At 43.2% G+C, this 16,465-nt stretch overlaps 2 protein-coding genes across 2 annotated transcripts in view; one reads left to right on the plus strand and one right to left on the minus strand.

Moving 5' to 3' along the window:
• The window catches only part of LOC138202163 (cytohesin-3-like), a 34,133-nt gene extending 31,649 nt beyond the window's left edge, over positions 1 to 2,484 (plus strand). The window contains exons 12-13 of the mRNA XM_069155947.1: positions 48 to 202; positions 2,394 to 2,484. Coding sequence (XP_069012048.1) covers positions 48 to 202; positions 2,394 to 2,466 — 228 coding nt within the window. The 3' untranslated portion in view covers positions 2,467 to 2,484. The remainder of the gene's footprint in view (positions 1 to 47; positions 203 to 2,393) is intronic.
• Positions 2,485 to 3,944: 1,460 nt separating this feature from the next.
• Positions 3,945 to 16,010, minus strand: usp42 (ubiquitin specific peptidase 42). Its single transcript, XM_069155946.1, has 18 exons — positions 15,936 to 16,010; positions 14,372 to 14,621; positions 13,356 to 13,562; positions 13,092 to 13,202; positions 12,765 to 12,864; positions 11,009 to 11,076; positions 10,823 to 10,893; positions 10,612 to 10,694; positions 10,388 to 10,499; positions 10,129 to 10,269; positions 9,734 to 9,834; positions 9,269 to 9,434; positions 8,411 to 9,127; positions 8,232 to 8,314; positions 6,863 to 8,029; positions 5,705 to 6,000; positions 5,539 to 5,604; positions 3,945 to 5,448 (listed from the first exon to the last, which is right to left on the minus strand). The coding sequence occupies exons 2-17, from the start codon at positions 14,610 to 14,612 to the stop codon at positions 5,543 to 5,545; spliced, it is 3,726 nt and encodes a 1,241-aa protein (XP_069012047.1). The 5' UTR covers positions 14,613 to 14,621; positions 15,936 to 16,010; the 3' UTR covers positions 3,945 to 5,448; positions 5,539 to 5,542.
• Between the last annotated feature and the right edge of the window lie 455 nt (positions 16,011 to 16,465).

A 16,465-nucleotide genomic window follows, 5' to 3' on the forward strand; every position in this document is an offset into this window, starting at 1 on the left:
ATATAAAAACACAGTTGTTGCGTGTTTTCTTCCTGATGTCTCTCCAGAACTGCTTTGAGCTCTTCAACCCCAATCACAAAGGTCAGGTGATCAAAGCCTGCAAGACAGAGGCGGACGGGCGGGTCGTCGAGGGCAACCACGTGGTGTACAGGATATCTGCCCCGACTCCAGAGGAGAAGGAGGAGTGGATCAAATCCATCAAGTAAGAGACGGCGTGTTAGTGTGGATCCATTTACACTGAGAGGGCACTTAGCCCAACGCCAGCCTGCTCCCATGTGGGACTTTCTCATGTCTGACCTTGACTATGAGAAGCCAACACACACACACACACACACACACACACACACACACACACACATAGCTGTGGGCTTAATCATGAATGCACAGACCAGCACAAGTGCACGCACACAGGCTGGTGACTAAATGTGACTCCGTTTCTCACACTTCCATGCAGATAACACTCAGAGGTGATTTCTGCTCTGCTGGATAAGCTCACTTCCCTTTGATTGGAGCTCAACAAGCAAAGAGAACCCCCCCCCCCCCCACACTCAGACACTGGGCCGCGCCGCACGCTGAGAAGTGTTTCGGCAGCAGTTACACTTTACATCCAAACGCTGCCTTGTTAACTTGAGCGGACGTGCTGCTGTAAATTGGACCCGCTGGGTAACTGATCAGCTCGCTGGTTATCATCCACTCAGCTTCAGATTCACTGGCAAATCTGATCAATATCAGAGGAGCAAATGATATTACTCAGTCCTTCCATACTTTAATGACGTTAAAAAAAAAAAAAAAAAAAAAAAAAAAAAATCCACTTAGCATTGACAGATGCGTATCCGTTAAATGAAAGTGGTTATCGTTCGGTTGAGTTACTGGGATCTCGTTCGGGCGAGGCAGCTTCATGTGATTGGAAAGAGGCGAGAGGCGCTCGACCTTCAACGCGACACATTGTCTGCATTACACATTTCACATCCGTGTCGAGGCCTCAGAGGGGAAAGGAATCAGCGGTGTTGACTTTTGTTAGGTTGAAGCTGTTGCACGTGTAAAGTCTCCCCGTCGCTGTTGGAATAAAAACCAGCACAGATTGGACTCAGCAGGACGCGGCCGTGCTGCTGCAGCCGCTCTCCTGCTCGACTCCACCGATGGGGCGGCAGACTGTCCTGTGGTCAGCAAATTTCACACACACATACGAATGCAAACAGGCAGGCGCGCGCACACACACACACACACACACAAACACCATCCCACCTGACTCATCTGGGGGCTGGAAACTGCTGTTGTGGTTCTGTGAACACACTCACACACGGTGGATGGACCGTCTCAGCACGTCAGCGGCTGTGCTGCTGGGAAAGCAGGTAACTTACTCGGCAGTATTCCCGTCTTCAGCGCGTGACACTGACAGCACATCAGGGGACGAAGCTTTGACTCCTCTGCAGGGAGCACGGGCCGATACGGAGCTGCATTAACACACAGTCACAACCTGAAGCAGCTATAATCAGAGGTTGTTTTTTTTTATGGTGACGCAGTGTCAGATGTTTAATGTGAAAGCTGTCCGAAGTTACAAGCTCACAAAAAAAAATGATCACCCAGGTCTGCAGTTCCCCATATCTACACTATGAAGTGTTCTAGCTTCTTTATTGGTTTGGTTTTACCCTCATAGTATTGTTTTCTGGATAGTAGAAAACTATTTCCAACAAAGATCTCTGACAGACCTACCTTACGCTGCCCGCCTCACACAATGGGAGGCAAAGTTAGCAACTACCGGATCGACATAGTGGATCAGTGGAGAGTGTATCTATGTTCCCTGGGGTTCTATGTTCCCAACATCCTGTTCCCTAGTTGAACCCGAATACTAGCCCCAACCGCCCGCCCCTAACCTGAACCTTAACCCACAATAACCCCTGTCAGATTGAGTGAATACAGAGCGGAGGAATATCTTTTCCAGGTTCCCCTTGTGTGCCATGTAGAGCTGGAGAACATACGGCCCTGGTAACATAGGACTCTGGAAACAGGCCTTGGAGAACCTAGAACCTTGGGAACAGCCTTTGAGAGAATAAAACCAAAAGGATCATGGGCCTTTGATAACATCGGGGATTGGAAATTTAGGGCCCTGGAAACCTAGGATTTGGGGCACATAGACTGTGTGTGGATGCTATAACCATCAGAATGCAGTTCAGACATAAAACAGCATGTGTTTTGGGTAAGATGCAGACAGATGGTAACATCAGAAATAAAGGTCAAATTAATAACCAGAGAAAATGCAGAATATCATCTCAAAATAGTCTCGGAAAGCGCTAGACAATAAATTTGAGCATTTTTTGCTGATGGTAAAAGTATCCTTGCTGTGGCTTCTTGGAAAGAGTCATTAATCTGTCTCTTCCTGTCCTCCTCCGCAGAGCGAGCATCAGCAGGGATCCTTTCTACGACATGCTGGCCACCAGGAAGAGGAGGATAGCCAATAAGAAATGATGACCGCCAACCATCAACTAAATCTGCGTGTGTGTATGTGCGTTACTGGAGGCCTCCCAATCGTTCCTTCGGGGCAGGAGGACAAGAAGCAGACACCGGTGGGACTACATGGATCATCTCTACTTCCGCCTGGAGATCGTCGGCGCCTCAATTCTGGGCTGATGTTAATGTTTTATTTAATTTGGCACAGACTTTGGATCTTGAAGTAAAACAGAGAAGCCAAGATGGATGATAATGGAGAACAGTTTGAAGAAGACAGCCATGCTTGTATTCCCGGGATCTTTTCTTGAAGTACGAGATCGCCCTCTGCTGGACACATAAGGAATTGAATCTACTGCACGACAAAACACACAGTGAGGGTTTTGAAAAGCTGAACATGCATCGCCATACGAGCGTTCCTGTCGTCCAGACAGACTTGCCTGGCTGGCCGTCTGCCAACGACACTCCCAGATGCCATTTTATTACCTTCGCCTCCTTCGACAACTGCCAACAACAACATTTTGTAGTAGCGTGACTACAAGAAGCCTCAAGCTCACCGGTCAGCTGGTCTGACGGGCAGCCCTCAAGTTAACTATCTGTATATGCAAACCTACTGATTTACTCTAGAAAATTCATCTTAAACTCGTATACTTCATTTACAGTTTTGCCCTATTATTTCCTCTTTAAAAGAAAAAAAAAAAAGGAAACTGGTTTGAGGATAATATATTGAGTGTAATGACACCTTTTAAGTGGCCACAGTTTTAAAAAGCTATAAAGCATTGTATATTAATTCTGTGAACTGTCATCTCAAAGTATTTTATGTATTGAAGATTCACCTTTGTGATCATTTCTTTTCGGTATTTATTTTCTTATTGTTTCACAAAAAGAGGCAGCCCCCGACTTACATTATGCATGTATAGTATATAATGTACATACTGTTTCTTTTTTCTTTTTTTTTCTTTGTCGTGTTCACGTAGCGTGTAAATCATAAATGGCTGTAGCCTATACCCGTTCTCCTTCGTTTTAGTTTGACAGCTAACAGTTTACAATAGTGGAAGAGGGACCTTGTGCAGCTCTCCGCGGAGCAGTGAAACCTCCTCACTGCGTTATTACTGAGGATCAGACAATATATGATGTTACAGGAGTGGAAAACAAGAGAGTATAGTTTAAAAGTGAAACAAATAATAAGCTGGAATTTTTTTTTTTAAACTCCAGCTGTGTGAATGCTGACTCGACTCTGAGGATGGTTTTCCCGGACAGATCAAAACCAGCCCGCAGCTTTTCGGTTTAACCACGGTTTGATCTTCGTTTGGGGAAACTGCTCCTGAATACTTTGATGTAGAATTTGAATAAAAAATACATGCCGATCAGAAAACAGTTTGTGTGTGTCCATGTGAATTCAGCGAGAACTAACCAGGCCTTTGGTTGTTTCAAACATGGAAACGGTGTCGGGAATTAAATGAGAGTGCGCTCGGCCATCTTGCTGACCCAGATATCTATAAAAAAAGTGTGTTATTTAACAAACCTGAATACAGAAGAGTGCTGCCAGTTAATGGATCTACATTAGAATAGAACTAGTGGAAAGTTTGTTCAACAAGAGGCTCGATTACAATCAGTCTAATCGATATAATACAAAGGCAGACAGGAGCTTTTCTCTTTTAAAAAAAAAAAAAAAAAAAAAAAAAAAAATTCCCTGGCAACTTATCAGTCTTCTCAATCAGCATTTTTCATGCATTTCAATACAACTTGTAAACAAAGTCCGAGACCAAGAACAAATTACAATTTCTGACATTAACAAATGTATTTTAAGGCTTTTACCTCATACAATGTATAAATTCTGACATGCTCAACTAAAAGTATAACAGCAGTTTTTTTCCAACTTCTGTCTGAAGATGAAAAAAACCCAAAGCAAACCATACTCGTTACTGACTTTAGTCCAGAGAATATGGTCAAAATTACCACCATTTTTTCCCCCCATAACAAAGCAAAACAACAGAACATCTGAGAATCCTGATACAGGATTTTTACGTATAAAAATAACTGATAGTACAGTTCAAAATAAAATTCACAGTATTTTTTTTTTATGATGCTAGAAGACACAAACTGTATTTTTCATTAAAAAGCTAAACACAAATGGTCCACAGCCATGATAACAAAGTTTTGATGCTTTTTCTTTTTGAATGTTTAAAAAAAAAAAGAAAAGAAAAAAGAAAAACCAGAATGACAGAAGAGAGAGGCGTGATCCAGAGGGGAAAAAAAAGAAAAAGCTCTGCATCTTGTGAAAAAGTTTAAAAATTACAGCGTGAATCTTAGGCTTCAAATGGAGACAAAGACAGAAACAAAAGCTGGGAAATGTTCTCAAGTCTGTCCAGGGTTAACGCGGAGGTATCGGTCAGCGACGCCGTGTTCTGTTCCCGTTGGTGAATATCTCCCTTCATTAGCTCGACCGCTCCCAGTGGGCTCAAAAAAACAAAACAAAACAAAACAAAAAAACACACTAACAACATTGCAGCTCTGTAGATATGCAGACATCTTTGACTTCTTGCAGCCAACACGATGGCTAACGGTTCTGCTCGTAGGCCACACATGTTCCCTTTCGTCTCGTCCTCACTTGAAGCAGGTGGATGTCTGTTGTGGATGTTGACAAGTTTTTCCAAGTCCTGAGTTCCACTGAGCAGCAGTTGAGATGTTTAAGCGCCAGGCTTTGTTTGTGTTCATACAAGTATATATTAATATTTCTCATCATAAATGTTCAACAGGTGACACTTTGTTTTTTTTTTTTTGTTGTTTTTTAAACCATAATTAGGAGAATTACGGCAAATAAATCAACGCCGTAAAAAAACAAAAACAAACAAACAAAAAAAAAGATAAAGGAAAATATTTGTGAACATTTGAAACACTTTCAGTTGTGGTAAAAATACAATATATTCCCAATGAAGAAGCACCACGTCGATACGTTGTCGATGTCATTCTTCTGCTGTTGTTAAAATGGTGTTGATGTGTCTGAAAGGAGAAAGAAGAGGACTCTTTACAACCTGTTTTTCAAAGCGATGCTCGAATGTCCACAGTCGACCCAACAGGATGTCCACTCACAGAGTCAGTGTTTCAGGCTACTGGACGATCTGTGGGAGTTGCCGTCGGCTTGGCCGTAACCGTTTCCTACAAAACAGGATCGACACTTTAAAATCGAGCAGCGAGCTTCACCTCGGCACTCTGGGGATTTCTGAGGATGACTCTGAACGTGAAAAAGATGTCGTACCTGTGTGTCCGTTGAGATGGCGATGAGCTGAAGCGTTCGACGGTGAGGTGTGATGGGACGAGGGTAGACGGTCACCGCTGGCGTCCCTGGCGTCGGTGCGGGGCCGTTTTTCAAGGGAGAAACCGTTGTCCTGTTTACCGTCCTTATTGTCAGAGTAGCGTCGCTTGCGGCTCTCCCGTTCCTCACTGCTCCTGTACTTGTGGCTGTGCTGCTCGTGATCGCTGCCCCGGTGCCTCCTCCTCTTCTTTTTTTTCTTTTTTGTTTCCGCCGCTCTGTCTGAATCCACGTCGGAGCTCCTAGGGGAGACAGAAAACGCCATGATCGTCCTCAACCCGCAAAATGAACTAACGCATCTGGCTTCATCGCCAGCTAAAGACCAAAACAAATGAACGGCTACTACTACTCTCATTATTATTCGATCATTATGACATAGTGATAGAAGGCCTGTCACAATTTCTCAGAATCGAGCGTGACGTCTTCAAATATCTTGTTTTTCTCAACTTTAAGTACAAAACCACAAAACAATCAGTTCACTTTTATATATATAACAAAGAAAAGCAACAAAACCTTACATTCGAGAAACTGAAACTAGACGATGAATATAATTTTCGGTCCCTTTCACAACTTGGAAAATGACAAAATCGACCCATTATCAATTAAATTTGTCTGTCGAATGACATATTTCAAATTAAAAATGGCATATTTTAATTTAAAGATCCCTTCAAGAGATGTTGCAAGATATAAACAAAAAAGTTGGACTTTTTATACGTCTGATTTTTCCATAAAAAGTTCAAATACCTGGTTAAACGATATCTACACTTCCTCTCTCATTAAAGAATCAATAAATCTACTAGTGTGAAAATATTTTTCACAATAAAACTGGATATTAGATTTCTCCAACAATACATGAAAGCCATTCTTTCATGTGAAAAACAGATCAAGTTCCCACGTCACACTGGACCAGGAGTGGAACTAGTTGTGAGGTCACAAATCCCGCTGGCATGTACACACCTTTAAGTCAGATTTTCAGCGTTGAACAAAACAAACTGTGAAAACATCGTTCAGCATCTCGGAGCTCAAACTTCCAAACTAGCTGGCAAATTAGCTGCGAGGAGCAGGACTTCCAGTCAGCACGGAGACAAAGACAGCAACACTCACCCGCTCTCACGGTGTCTGTCTTTGTCCTTTGACTTCTTCTTTTTTTTGCTCTTTTTGTGTTTCTTAGAGCGACGGGCGTCGGAGCTGTCGTCCCTCTCCTTGCTCCGATGATCAGAAGTCCTCTTGTGATTTTGATCCTCCCTGTTTGAAGCCGATTCAAATGTGGACAGACGATCCCGTGCCGGAGAGCCCCTGGGCTTGTTTGTTTCTGGCACTCGAGCCGGCGAGGACTCTTTTGCGGGGTAGTAGTCCCTCTCCTTGCCGTTGCTCTTGTCCTTCATCACCCGGGATTCTCGACTGTCCTGCTGCCACCTCGGACGGCCGTGAGACTCCTCGCGGTGGGGGTACGCCCTCCGCTCATGGTCCACGTCCTCTCTGGATTGGTAGTGGGAGTAGCGGTAATGGTGAGAGCCCCTGACGCGATCGCGGTCCCTCGATGGATGAACAGTCTGCTCCCGGCGACGCTCAGACTCCCCGTCTCTGTGGTAACGTTTGGGAGGAGGCCCACGATCCCTGTTGGAGCGATGTTGGTAGTTATCTCTGTAGTCCCGTCGGTGCCGATGACGGTCGCCGTCACTGTCCCGCTCCTGACTTCTGTCCTTGTAGTGTCTCTCCCTTTCTCTCTCCCTATCAGAGTACAGTCTGTCCTTCTGTTTGTCTCTCTCCTTACCAGAGTTATGTTTGTCTTTCTCCCTGTCAGAGTCCTGTCTGTCTCTCTCCCTGTCCCTGGAAGATCGTCTTTCACTGCCTCTACAACTGGGCTTGGACTGGTACTGCTCCTTAGTGTCTGTACGTCCTTCAGTCCCTGCTGATGGACCGTCGGTCTGCGGTAGATCCTTGGCTTCATCCTGACCGATGCTGACGTTCTGTGGAGCCGCAGATGCTCCACTGGTGCTTTGAGAGCAGTCTGGTTGTGTGGATAAGGCCGCAGGGTTGCCATGATGCCCAGAAGAAGGCGCAGATTCTTTAGGTGCAGCAGAATGGGTCCTCGTAGCGGTGGCTGAAGGTGGAGAGCTAGCAGCGGAGGATGCTGGATGATGAGGCGGGGGTTCGGATAGCGTTTTAGCCCTTGTGTCAGGAGTGGAGACGTGCTGGCTTTCACCCGCAGCAGGATGAATGCTCTGAGACGAACTGGCCAGGGACGAGGCAGGATTATGTACCTCTTTGCTGGAAACACAAACAAAGAAAACAAGCCCATGAGCACTGCTTTATGTCACAGCATCTATTAAGAGTGTGAAATATGTGAAGAAGAATTTGTTTTTTACTTAAATTATGATCATTCCTTTAAATTGAATTAGAGATTGGCCTTTTTAATTGCTTAATGTGGATGACAGCTGCTTTCCAGCTCAGTGCAGTAAGTTGTTCTTACTTAGGTTGACCTCGGTCGGTGCCTAATCCATTAGTAGCAACAGAAGCCACGGAGGATGAACTCCCATGATTACTGCCAGAGATCTGAGAGCACAAAACGGACATGTTTATTAATGTAGTCATCAAACTACCATTAATGATAAGCCTTTCCACATGAAAATAAGTAAGCATATCAGTTACCGAGTCCAGGGTGTTGTGCCCATTCACTTTGTGATGGCCATTATGGTGTCCATTTTGGTTGGATTTCGAGACGCCATATGTTTGTCCATTTAACCCATTGCCATTATGGTGCACTCCTGACTCTCCGTTGGTGGTTTTAGGAGATTTGTCAAAGACATCTGCCGTGCCGTTATTTCCTTTAGGCTGAGACTTGGGTAAACAGCCGTTATCCATAGTGCCACAGTTCTCCTGGTCGGACTCCTCTGAGGACTCTTGGCCGTACGGCACCAGAAATGACGCCCCGTTCCCTCCAGTGTGGTGATCCCCGTTACTGCAAGACGTGCCATTAACGTGGTTGAGTTGACGCGGAACAAAGCGAACGTCTGAGTGGACGTCTGAGGTAGACTGTGAGCAGGATAAAGAGCTGGAAGAGGAGCTGCTGGCAGAGGACGGCTGGCTGTAAGAGGACGAGGAGGACGAGGAGGACGAGGAGGACGATGACGACGACGACGAAGAGGACGAGGACGACGGGCGGTTCTGTTTGCCTTGTCCGATGAAAAATGAAAGCTTCTGCCGTTTGTCGTGGTCTGGGATCATTGTGGGCCGGCTGATTGAGTGGGAGATGGAGGAAGAAGCCAGTCCATGGCCGGGTTTTCCCACCACACTGCTGCTGGTGCTGGGCTTGGAGCTGGTGGGATAGTCCCTCAGAGATCCATTCCCATTGACGTGGAGATTGCTCTGAGGAAACAGAAAGGACACAAAAACATGTTTTGAGTATCAAAGTCAAACACTGGCTACATACTTGAATTACTAACGTTCAGACAACTTAATTCATCCATGCTTTTGGTTAAACACTAATGTCCAAAGATTTGTCAGTACCTTGGTCATGTGAGGTGGCAGCTGAGGACCAATGAAGCCAATGTTGTTGTGGTGGACGGTGGTGTTGATGCGCGGTATCACCACCGGTCGTGGAGATGACTGACCAGAGATGCCTGGGTTATGGCTCAATTGGCTGTAGTCCCCAGTTTTTTTCACATCAGTGGACCTGATGACATGACAGAAATTATTTAGTTTTAAAATCCCTGACACTTAAAGCCTGCTTTTTCAACAAAAACAAAAACAAAAAAAACAAAAAAAAAAATAGTGGCAATTATTATGGCTACATTTTATTATCTAATCTTAAATATTCATGTATTGACATTTGTATTAATATAACATAGCATATAGCATATTTTCAGCATGGGGGAGGAATCCTACAATAAAACCTTCCTTTAATTACATTTCTGTTCTGTTCTATCCAAACACAAATTCTGAATCAAAGTGGTTGAATTTCTCTTTACTCACTTGATGTAGAAAAGAACGTAGGCCTGCTGGTTGAGAACAGACCTGATGTCACTGACAGACACAGAGGAGTCGTTCATCTGATACCACTGACCGTTGCTTGCCTGCAAGACACAACAAAAAGAGTTGGCAGGTTTGACACAGCAGATTCAGTTTCTGGATCGGATCTGAAGTGTTAAATATATTAAAAAAAAAAACTGTTGAGTAAAAAAATATCACTGTTCATAAATGTGTTCACGCAGATATTACAACACAATATTGTTTTGTTTTTATATTTTTTGGATGCACATATATTGCTCTGTATGTTCTCGGCCTGTTAAGACCTCTATTGAAGTGGGCTGCTGATGGAGTGTTGACACAAATGTGTGCATGTGTACTAGATGCCAGTGGTCCAGTACCTTAATATAGCAGAAGTAGTGTCCCGCATGACAGCTGAATCCAGAGTGAACCAGTACAGCGTACAGCCCGTAGACCTGGGGCTCCCCCTGGGACTGTGACATGAAGGGCTGCAGGTCCAGGTACTCTGGATATTTTACATCCTGATGACCACAAAACAGCTGATTACTTTCAAAATCATAATCAACTATGCACGTAATATTGGCAATAATTGCTTTCTATGACGTTAGAGGATATTACTGTCCACATGTGGCGCAGTACCTTTGTGATTTTGCCTCCGCTGAAGTTTGCAAACCGTTTGAGTGAGAGAGTGAGAACATTGGAGCTGCGGTGGATCGTGAATCTCTTCGAGGCTGTGACCATTTTTTTGCACCTGAGGGAAACAAACGTTCAATTAGTTAGTTGTCAAACTGATATATGAATTAAGAAGGAAAAAAACAAAAAACAAAAAACAAAAAACCTCGGTTTTCGCCTTTGCGTCTTACTTGGTGCATTTGTAGGCATTTTCACCATCCAGCTGTTCTGGTTTGACAAACTGCTCCAGAGACTTGGAGACACTGGGAGCCGTCTGCACAGAGAGAAACATCTATTTTAAGGTCCAGTAATACTCTTAACAGCTCTGACAAAATCTTATACATTTGCAGCAATCTTGAGAAATATCAGCTACACAAGTGATAAAGACTATTGTCCAATTACCTTAATTTCCAGAGTAATATCCAGAAAAGGGTCAAATGTATCCGAGACAGCTTTGCAGTTTAAACATTTCACTGAAAAAGAAAAATCTGTGTTAAGTTTTTAGTATAGTAAAGCTGTAAAATGTAAAATCATGACATCATGCTGGAAAACATAAATCAAGAAAACAAATCAACATGAATAAATTACCTCTGGACCTTAAGTACCCGCCAAATACTTGATGGATGAAAGTGGTTGCCTGCGTTTGCCTGTCCAATCTGTCACAAAGATAGAGATGAGTACGAGACTCAACTAATCAGGGTCGTGACATGATTCTCTAGTTGTCTTATTATGCCAACAAATATTTTCTGGTTACACGGATACAGAGCAAAAGACTGTCATCACTTTACAGTATTTGTGCATGAGCTACAAGTTACAAGATACTACAGCTTAAGGAGCCGGAGTGAGACGGGAGGAATTAGAGCAGGAGTGATTAGTTGAGAGGCCACCTGTTCCTACAGAATAAACATCAACGTGATACTTCAAGTTAAGTATCACTTTTGAAGAGTCCCATGAGAACCACAATAGTTCAGCCCAGTGCATCTATTAAACATACCGTGCTGGATTTTGTTAAAAATGCATGAATGAATGAATGTATGTGTACACAATGACTCTACGCTTATTTCAGCAGAACATGAATGTTTCTACGCATCTACATATTTTAGTTCAAGTGTTATTGAGATATGCATTAAAAGCAGTGATTTATGGTGCAATGCAACTTGTTTTCAGGCGATCTCCCTGATGCACATGAATACATATGCATACACAGGGAAACCAATTAAATACGCTGAGATAGAGAAAACAAATACATACATACATAGAGCAAAAATAGCTAAATGTGCTGCTCATAATGTTATAGATCTACTGACATTATCATTCAGCCTGTCAACACAGTGTAGCAGTGTGTGTATGCGTTAAGCGCACTGTGTGCAGCAGCATCTGTGGTTTCCTTTGAGCTGTACCTGATAAATAGAATCTCCCAATTCTCTTTTCACATTATTGGCATGAGGAGGATGTTGAGCAGGAGACACAAACACACACAGTCAACCATATCCAAAGCTTTTCAGAAGCCCATAAATTATGACAAAAACTCATATGAAGCAGGCAAACCGGATGAGTGAGATATTGTTTGTTTTAAAAATTTGAGGGCTACATGGTACCGGTTTTTATTAATATCAATATTGTTGTTGTTATTCTCATTCTCTTATTGCATATTTAGGGTCAGCAGGAACAGCAGTACAAATATGACACTATAAACAGTTGATTTTTTTTTTTTTTGGGTACAACTTTGTTTTGCTTTAAATAAAAGTAACCTCTTCTTCCTGGAATAAAGTTGTTTTTTTTTTGTTTTTTTTTCCAAGTAAAAGCATCCACGGTGAAAGACATTTATTTCTTTGGATTATTTTTTTTACTATGGTACTTCTTCCAGATGTGGCAGCTGCCCATAATCCTACAGACTTTAGTGAAACAACCCTTTCTTTTTTACTAATTACCAAACCAAGGTGGCATGCCTGCTGCAAGATCACTTTCTATAGTAGAGCTGTAAAGTTTCACCAAGGCACAAGAGGACACAGAGCCCTGCTGAAGTTTGCCTGGTCTGTAATCAAAAGTTATCAGTCCAATTAAAATAGTAAAAAAATCTGTGTACTAGAAATATGTAATCTCAAGAACTGTGCCCTTAAAAGAGGGAGGGGAAGACATTGCACTTGCTAAAACACAGAATGTAGGATTTATCCAGAAAGACCTTTGCACAAATCAAACACCATCTTCTCTGACTGTGATGATGTTATCTCTTGACCAGCATTAATATTTGATAACTAAACATCTATGGATCTTGTCAGCCTAAGTAAACATTACCGTGTGTCATTAACATATTTTAACATAAACAGTTTACGAGCAAACTTACTTGGTTCCAGGTAAGCAGGACTTTTGCATAGCATCCACTGTGTACCGCAGGAACTCATGTGCATCCTCCTGGCTTCCATAGCGGAAGTGCTTTGCAATCCCTGTGCAGAAAAAAAAAAATCAGAAAACAGGGAGATATGCGAATGCAGTAAAGGATATGACAGTTACATGAAAGTTTAAACTTCTTTAACAGCAAAATACAAACTCCCATCAGACAAGTTCCCTCCAAAATGAAAAAGGTAAATAGTCAAACAGCGCCTCCTATCCTTCACTTCAGGTACACATTTGTACAGGCCATAGCTCACTAGTTCTACTGACATCCACCTACTTTTGAGCTCATTGAGCACACCGATGGGCTTAATGACATTCCCAGAGTTGGCAAAAACCTGAATGATGTGGTTTTGCATGGTGCACATCATACAGAACCCCGGCTCATGGCCTGCAGCAGGGACAGATGTACAAAGCATTGATGAGTAAGACATGAATCAGGCAAGTAAGCAGCTCAGAGATATCGACCAAATATGATAATTATTGCATGATTGCCACAAGACCTCCCGTGGTGCAAAAAAAACACGATGAAACACTAACTTACATGTTTTGGAGTGCTCCCGCGTCAGCATGTAGTTGGCTAACGGAGGGGTGTAGGTGAGACACTGCAGGGCTGAGTTGAGGAAACAAGTGTTCCCCATGTTTTGCAGACCGGCACCGATGCGGTGAACCTGTGTCCACTTCAGGATGAGCCTCTCTGGGGAGAAAAGGACCTTCTGGGGCAAGTCGATTCCATCGCCACTACTTATCACTGGACACACGGACACACAATCATTAGTAAAATTAGATTCAATACATTTGCAAGGTCCAGCACCTACAAAGGTATCTGTAATGTGCTATTTTGCTTATGTAAGTGCACAGTGACACATGGAAAGGTGCATTGGGACCTTACAATAATAGCTGTCACTGTAAAAAGTTATATAATGCAATTCTGACTATTGAGTAAAACAGGACAGTTTATTATCTATTTCAGCTGAACAAGTTGGGCTGCAGGTCTTTTCTGATACTGATTTATATTAAAACACCAATTGCGTCACAAGCTCAAGTGATTGATCATGCTCTGGCTTCAAAACTGCTCTGGTTATATAACTAGATGAATGGAAGTAGAGTGGAAGCAGCAACACAACACCCACAAAAACAGTTGTGTCACACTCTTCTACAAAAACAGTAGCAGAGAGAGTTGCTCCATTAGTGCAGCTTTGTGTAAATGTACAGATAATAACTAGTAATTTGCTAGAAAGAATATAAAATACAGTCAATTTTAAAACAGGTTACAAAAAAATATCAGAAACATAGTTTGTTTTGTACAAAAAAAAAAAAAAAAAAAAAAAAGGAGAAAAAGCCTAATTATCTCAAGAAAATCATGTCTGAAAGGCATTTATTTTCTACCTACTTTTGCCACAAATGCACTGTCTGAAAACACAGGTTGGGGAACTCTTCTATCTGTCCATTGTTTTGTGGATAAGTGGAGGGCAAGGTTTGTACACCATGGAATATATACATGCAGCCAACAGCCTTAATAGTTTCCACTTTCAAGACACATGCATTAAAACCGCCTACCTTGCTCCTTGGGCCGCTCCACAGAGGAGGGTGTATTGTTATAGACAGCAGCTCCAGGCATCGGGCCCAGGCAGCCTCCTGGAACCTTCAGCCTTGGAGAGTCACTGGACATGGTGGGACCCACTGCCCAGCTGCTGGAACAACTGCCATCCATCCCCACGTCTCCACTGGTGAAGGAGGATCGGTTACACCCGACTGACTCGTGGTCAGACTTTTCTGAAGATCTGTCAACTATGGTCATTGTTCATAGCTGTATTCGGGCCAGAGAGACAGAAGTATACAACGTTATGTTCTGCAGACAACATGAACAAACTCCAAGGATTGGTGTTTTCTCATATCTGGATAAGTACACAATGAAAATGGAGATGGATATCATATCACCCACAGCTAGTTTGGATTACATTACAGTACACTTAGCAAACAACAACTAAATGCCACAGCCAAAATATCACGTTATCAGTTACAATTAAAAGCATTGATATATATATACATTTTCCAATTTCTCACTGCCATCCTGCTATTACATTTAACCAAACGTAAACAATAGTGAAAGCATACAATGGTGGATTGAATGATTTATTTAAGAGAAAAAAAAAATAAAGACTGTAACGAAGTTAAGAGCAAAATATTTGTAATTCAGCCTCCGCAGTAATTTCAACACTAAATCAACTTATCTCTTGGTGACATCTAATTAAGCGCATCTCGCACGCGAGATCACCTTTAAATCACAAACGTAAGACCCAGACGAGTTTAAAGATCGACTTTTGAATATGTTCAAATCCACAAACTAACGAGACCGAAATGTGACTGAAATGATTTAGCCGCGCAAAAGCCACAAAGTTAAAGGTTTGTAAATTCACCAACCCTAACCAGGAAAATGTCCCGGTCGGAAGCACGTTTACAGCAGCAGCTGTTCCCTCCCACCTGCTCCGACAGACCGGGCTCACATTGGCTGACGAGACGGCAGCTAGGCCCGTAACACGCACCGCCGCTAAACCTCAATAAAAACGGCGCACCGAAACCTCCGTTAACCCGCGTGTTCGACGGGAGCTCCGGTTAAAAGCGCTCCTCTCTCGTCGACCACCGAAAACACAAAGACCGGCGGGCGGAGGGCGGCTCGCGAGGCCGCCGGCGCCATGGAAACGGGAAAAAACGTAACGCGCAGCTAACGCGCAGCGCGGCGAGCAGGGCTCGTGCGGGAATATCGGTGCTAATGCGGCGAGCTAACTTGGCTAGCTGGCTAGCTCGGCGTGATGGACGCTGGCTGACATGGCGGAGAGAAACACAGCGAAGCGCCAGAACGTTAAAGAGTGGTTTTCTGGTTTCACTTTGATGTGTATTTAATTTATAATGTGCGGGGCCGGGGTGAGGGGACGTCTTGCTGTGAAAGAAAGGAGGGGCTCGACACCGGCGGCTGTGTGTGCTCACTGCGCCGCTGTCTCCGACATGACACAGAGAACCGGTGTAAGACTACTACAACAAAGCTCTGCGACTCAGACCTACAAAAACGTCACGACTGCACAGTTAAAGTGACCTTCGATCGTAAAAGCAACTCGGGACTCACCTGAAATCTGTTATGAATACGTTAATAGCGGTTGTAAATCCATTCCTTATTTCCAGCGGGTGTCCGGCGGTGAACAATGACGTAGCTAATTGCCCCACGGGTACATCCGGGTACCTGGGATGAAACGAGGTCTCCGATTGGTTCATTCAACCGTTTCGCTGTGAGGAACGTGTTACGGGAAGATCCGTCGCATGTAAATACCTCTGACCTTTGTGTACATGATGTACAACCCACAGTATGCGCTTTAAACCTATACAATTATTGTATAAGTGGTCCCAGCATATTTATTTGTAAAAAAAAAAAAACCGGGCCATCAAAATGACTATATTGTTATATATAGTTAAATGCCCTTTTTTAAAATACTAATTTAGGCACAGCATTTTCTCTTTTTTAAGTTCTAAAAAATCCCTATGACCCATAACACAATATTTCAATCAGATATACAGGTCAGAGCATAAAGTTTGAACATCTATGCATGATCATATATGTGCCCATGTCTTTACCAAGTCTTTACCATGTCTAGAAAATAC

Source organism: Embiotoca jacksoni, unplaced genomic scaffold (genome assembly GCF_022577435.1).
Source record: "Embiotoca jacksoni isolate LCO1_2020_lvr unplaced genomic scaffold, fEmbJac1.0.p SCAF_20, whole genome shotgun sequence".
Lineage (NCBI taxonomy): Eukaryota > Metazoa > Chordata > Actinopteri > Embiotocidae > Embiotoca > Embiotoca jacksoni.

Bases quoted from the DNA above. Each gene is read 5' to 3' on its own strand.
- usp42 (XM_069155946.1), bottom strand. From the start codon at position 14,612: ATGACCATAGTTGACAGATCTTCAGAAAAGTCTGACCACGAGTCAGTC. The intron at 10,894-11,008 runs GTAATTTATTCA...TTTCTTTTTCAG, and splicing joins CGGGTACTTAAGGTCCAGAG to TGAAATGTTTAAACTGCAAA. The intron at 8,315-8,410 runs GTAACTGATATG...TTGTGCTCTCAG, and splicing joins GGCACAACACCCTGGACTCG to ATCTCTGGCAGTAATCATGG.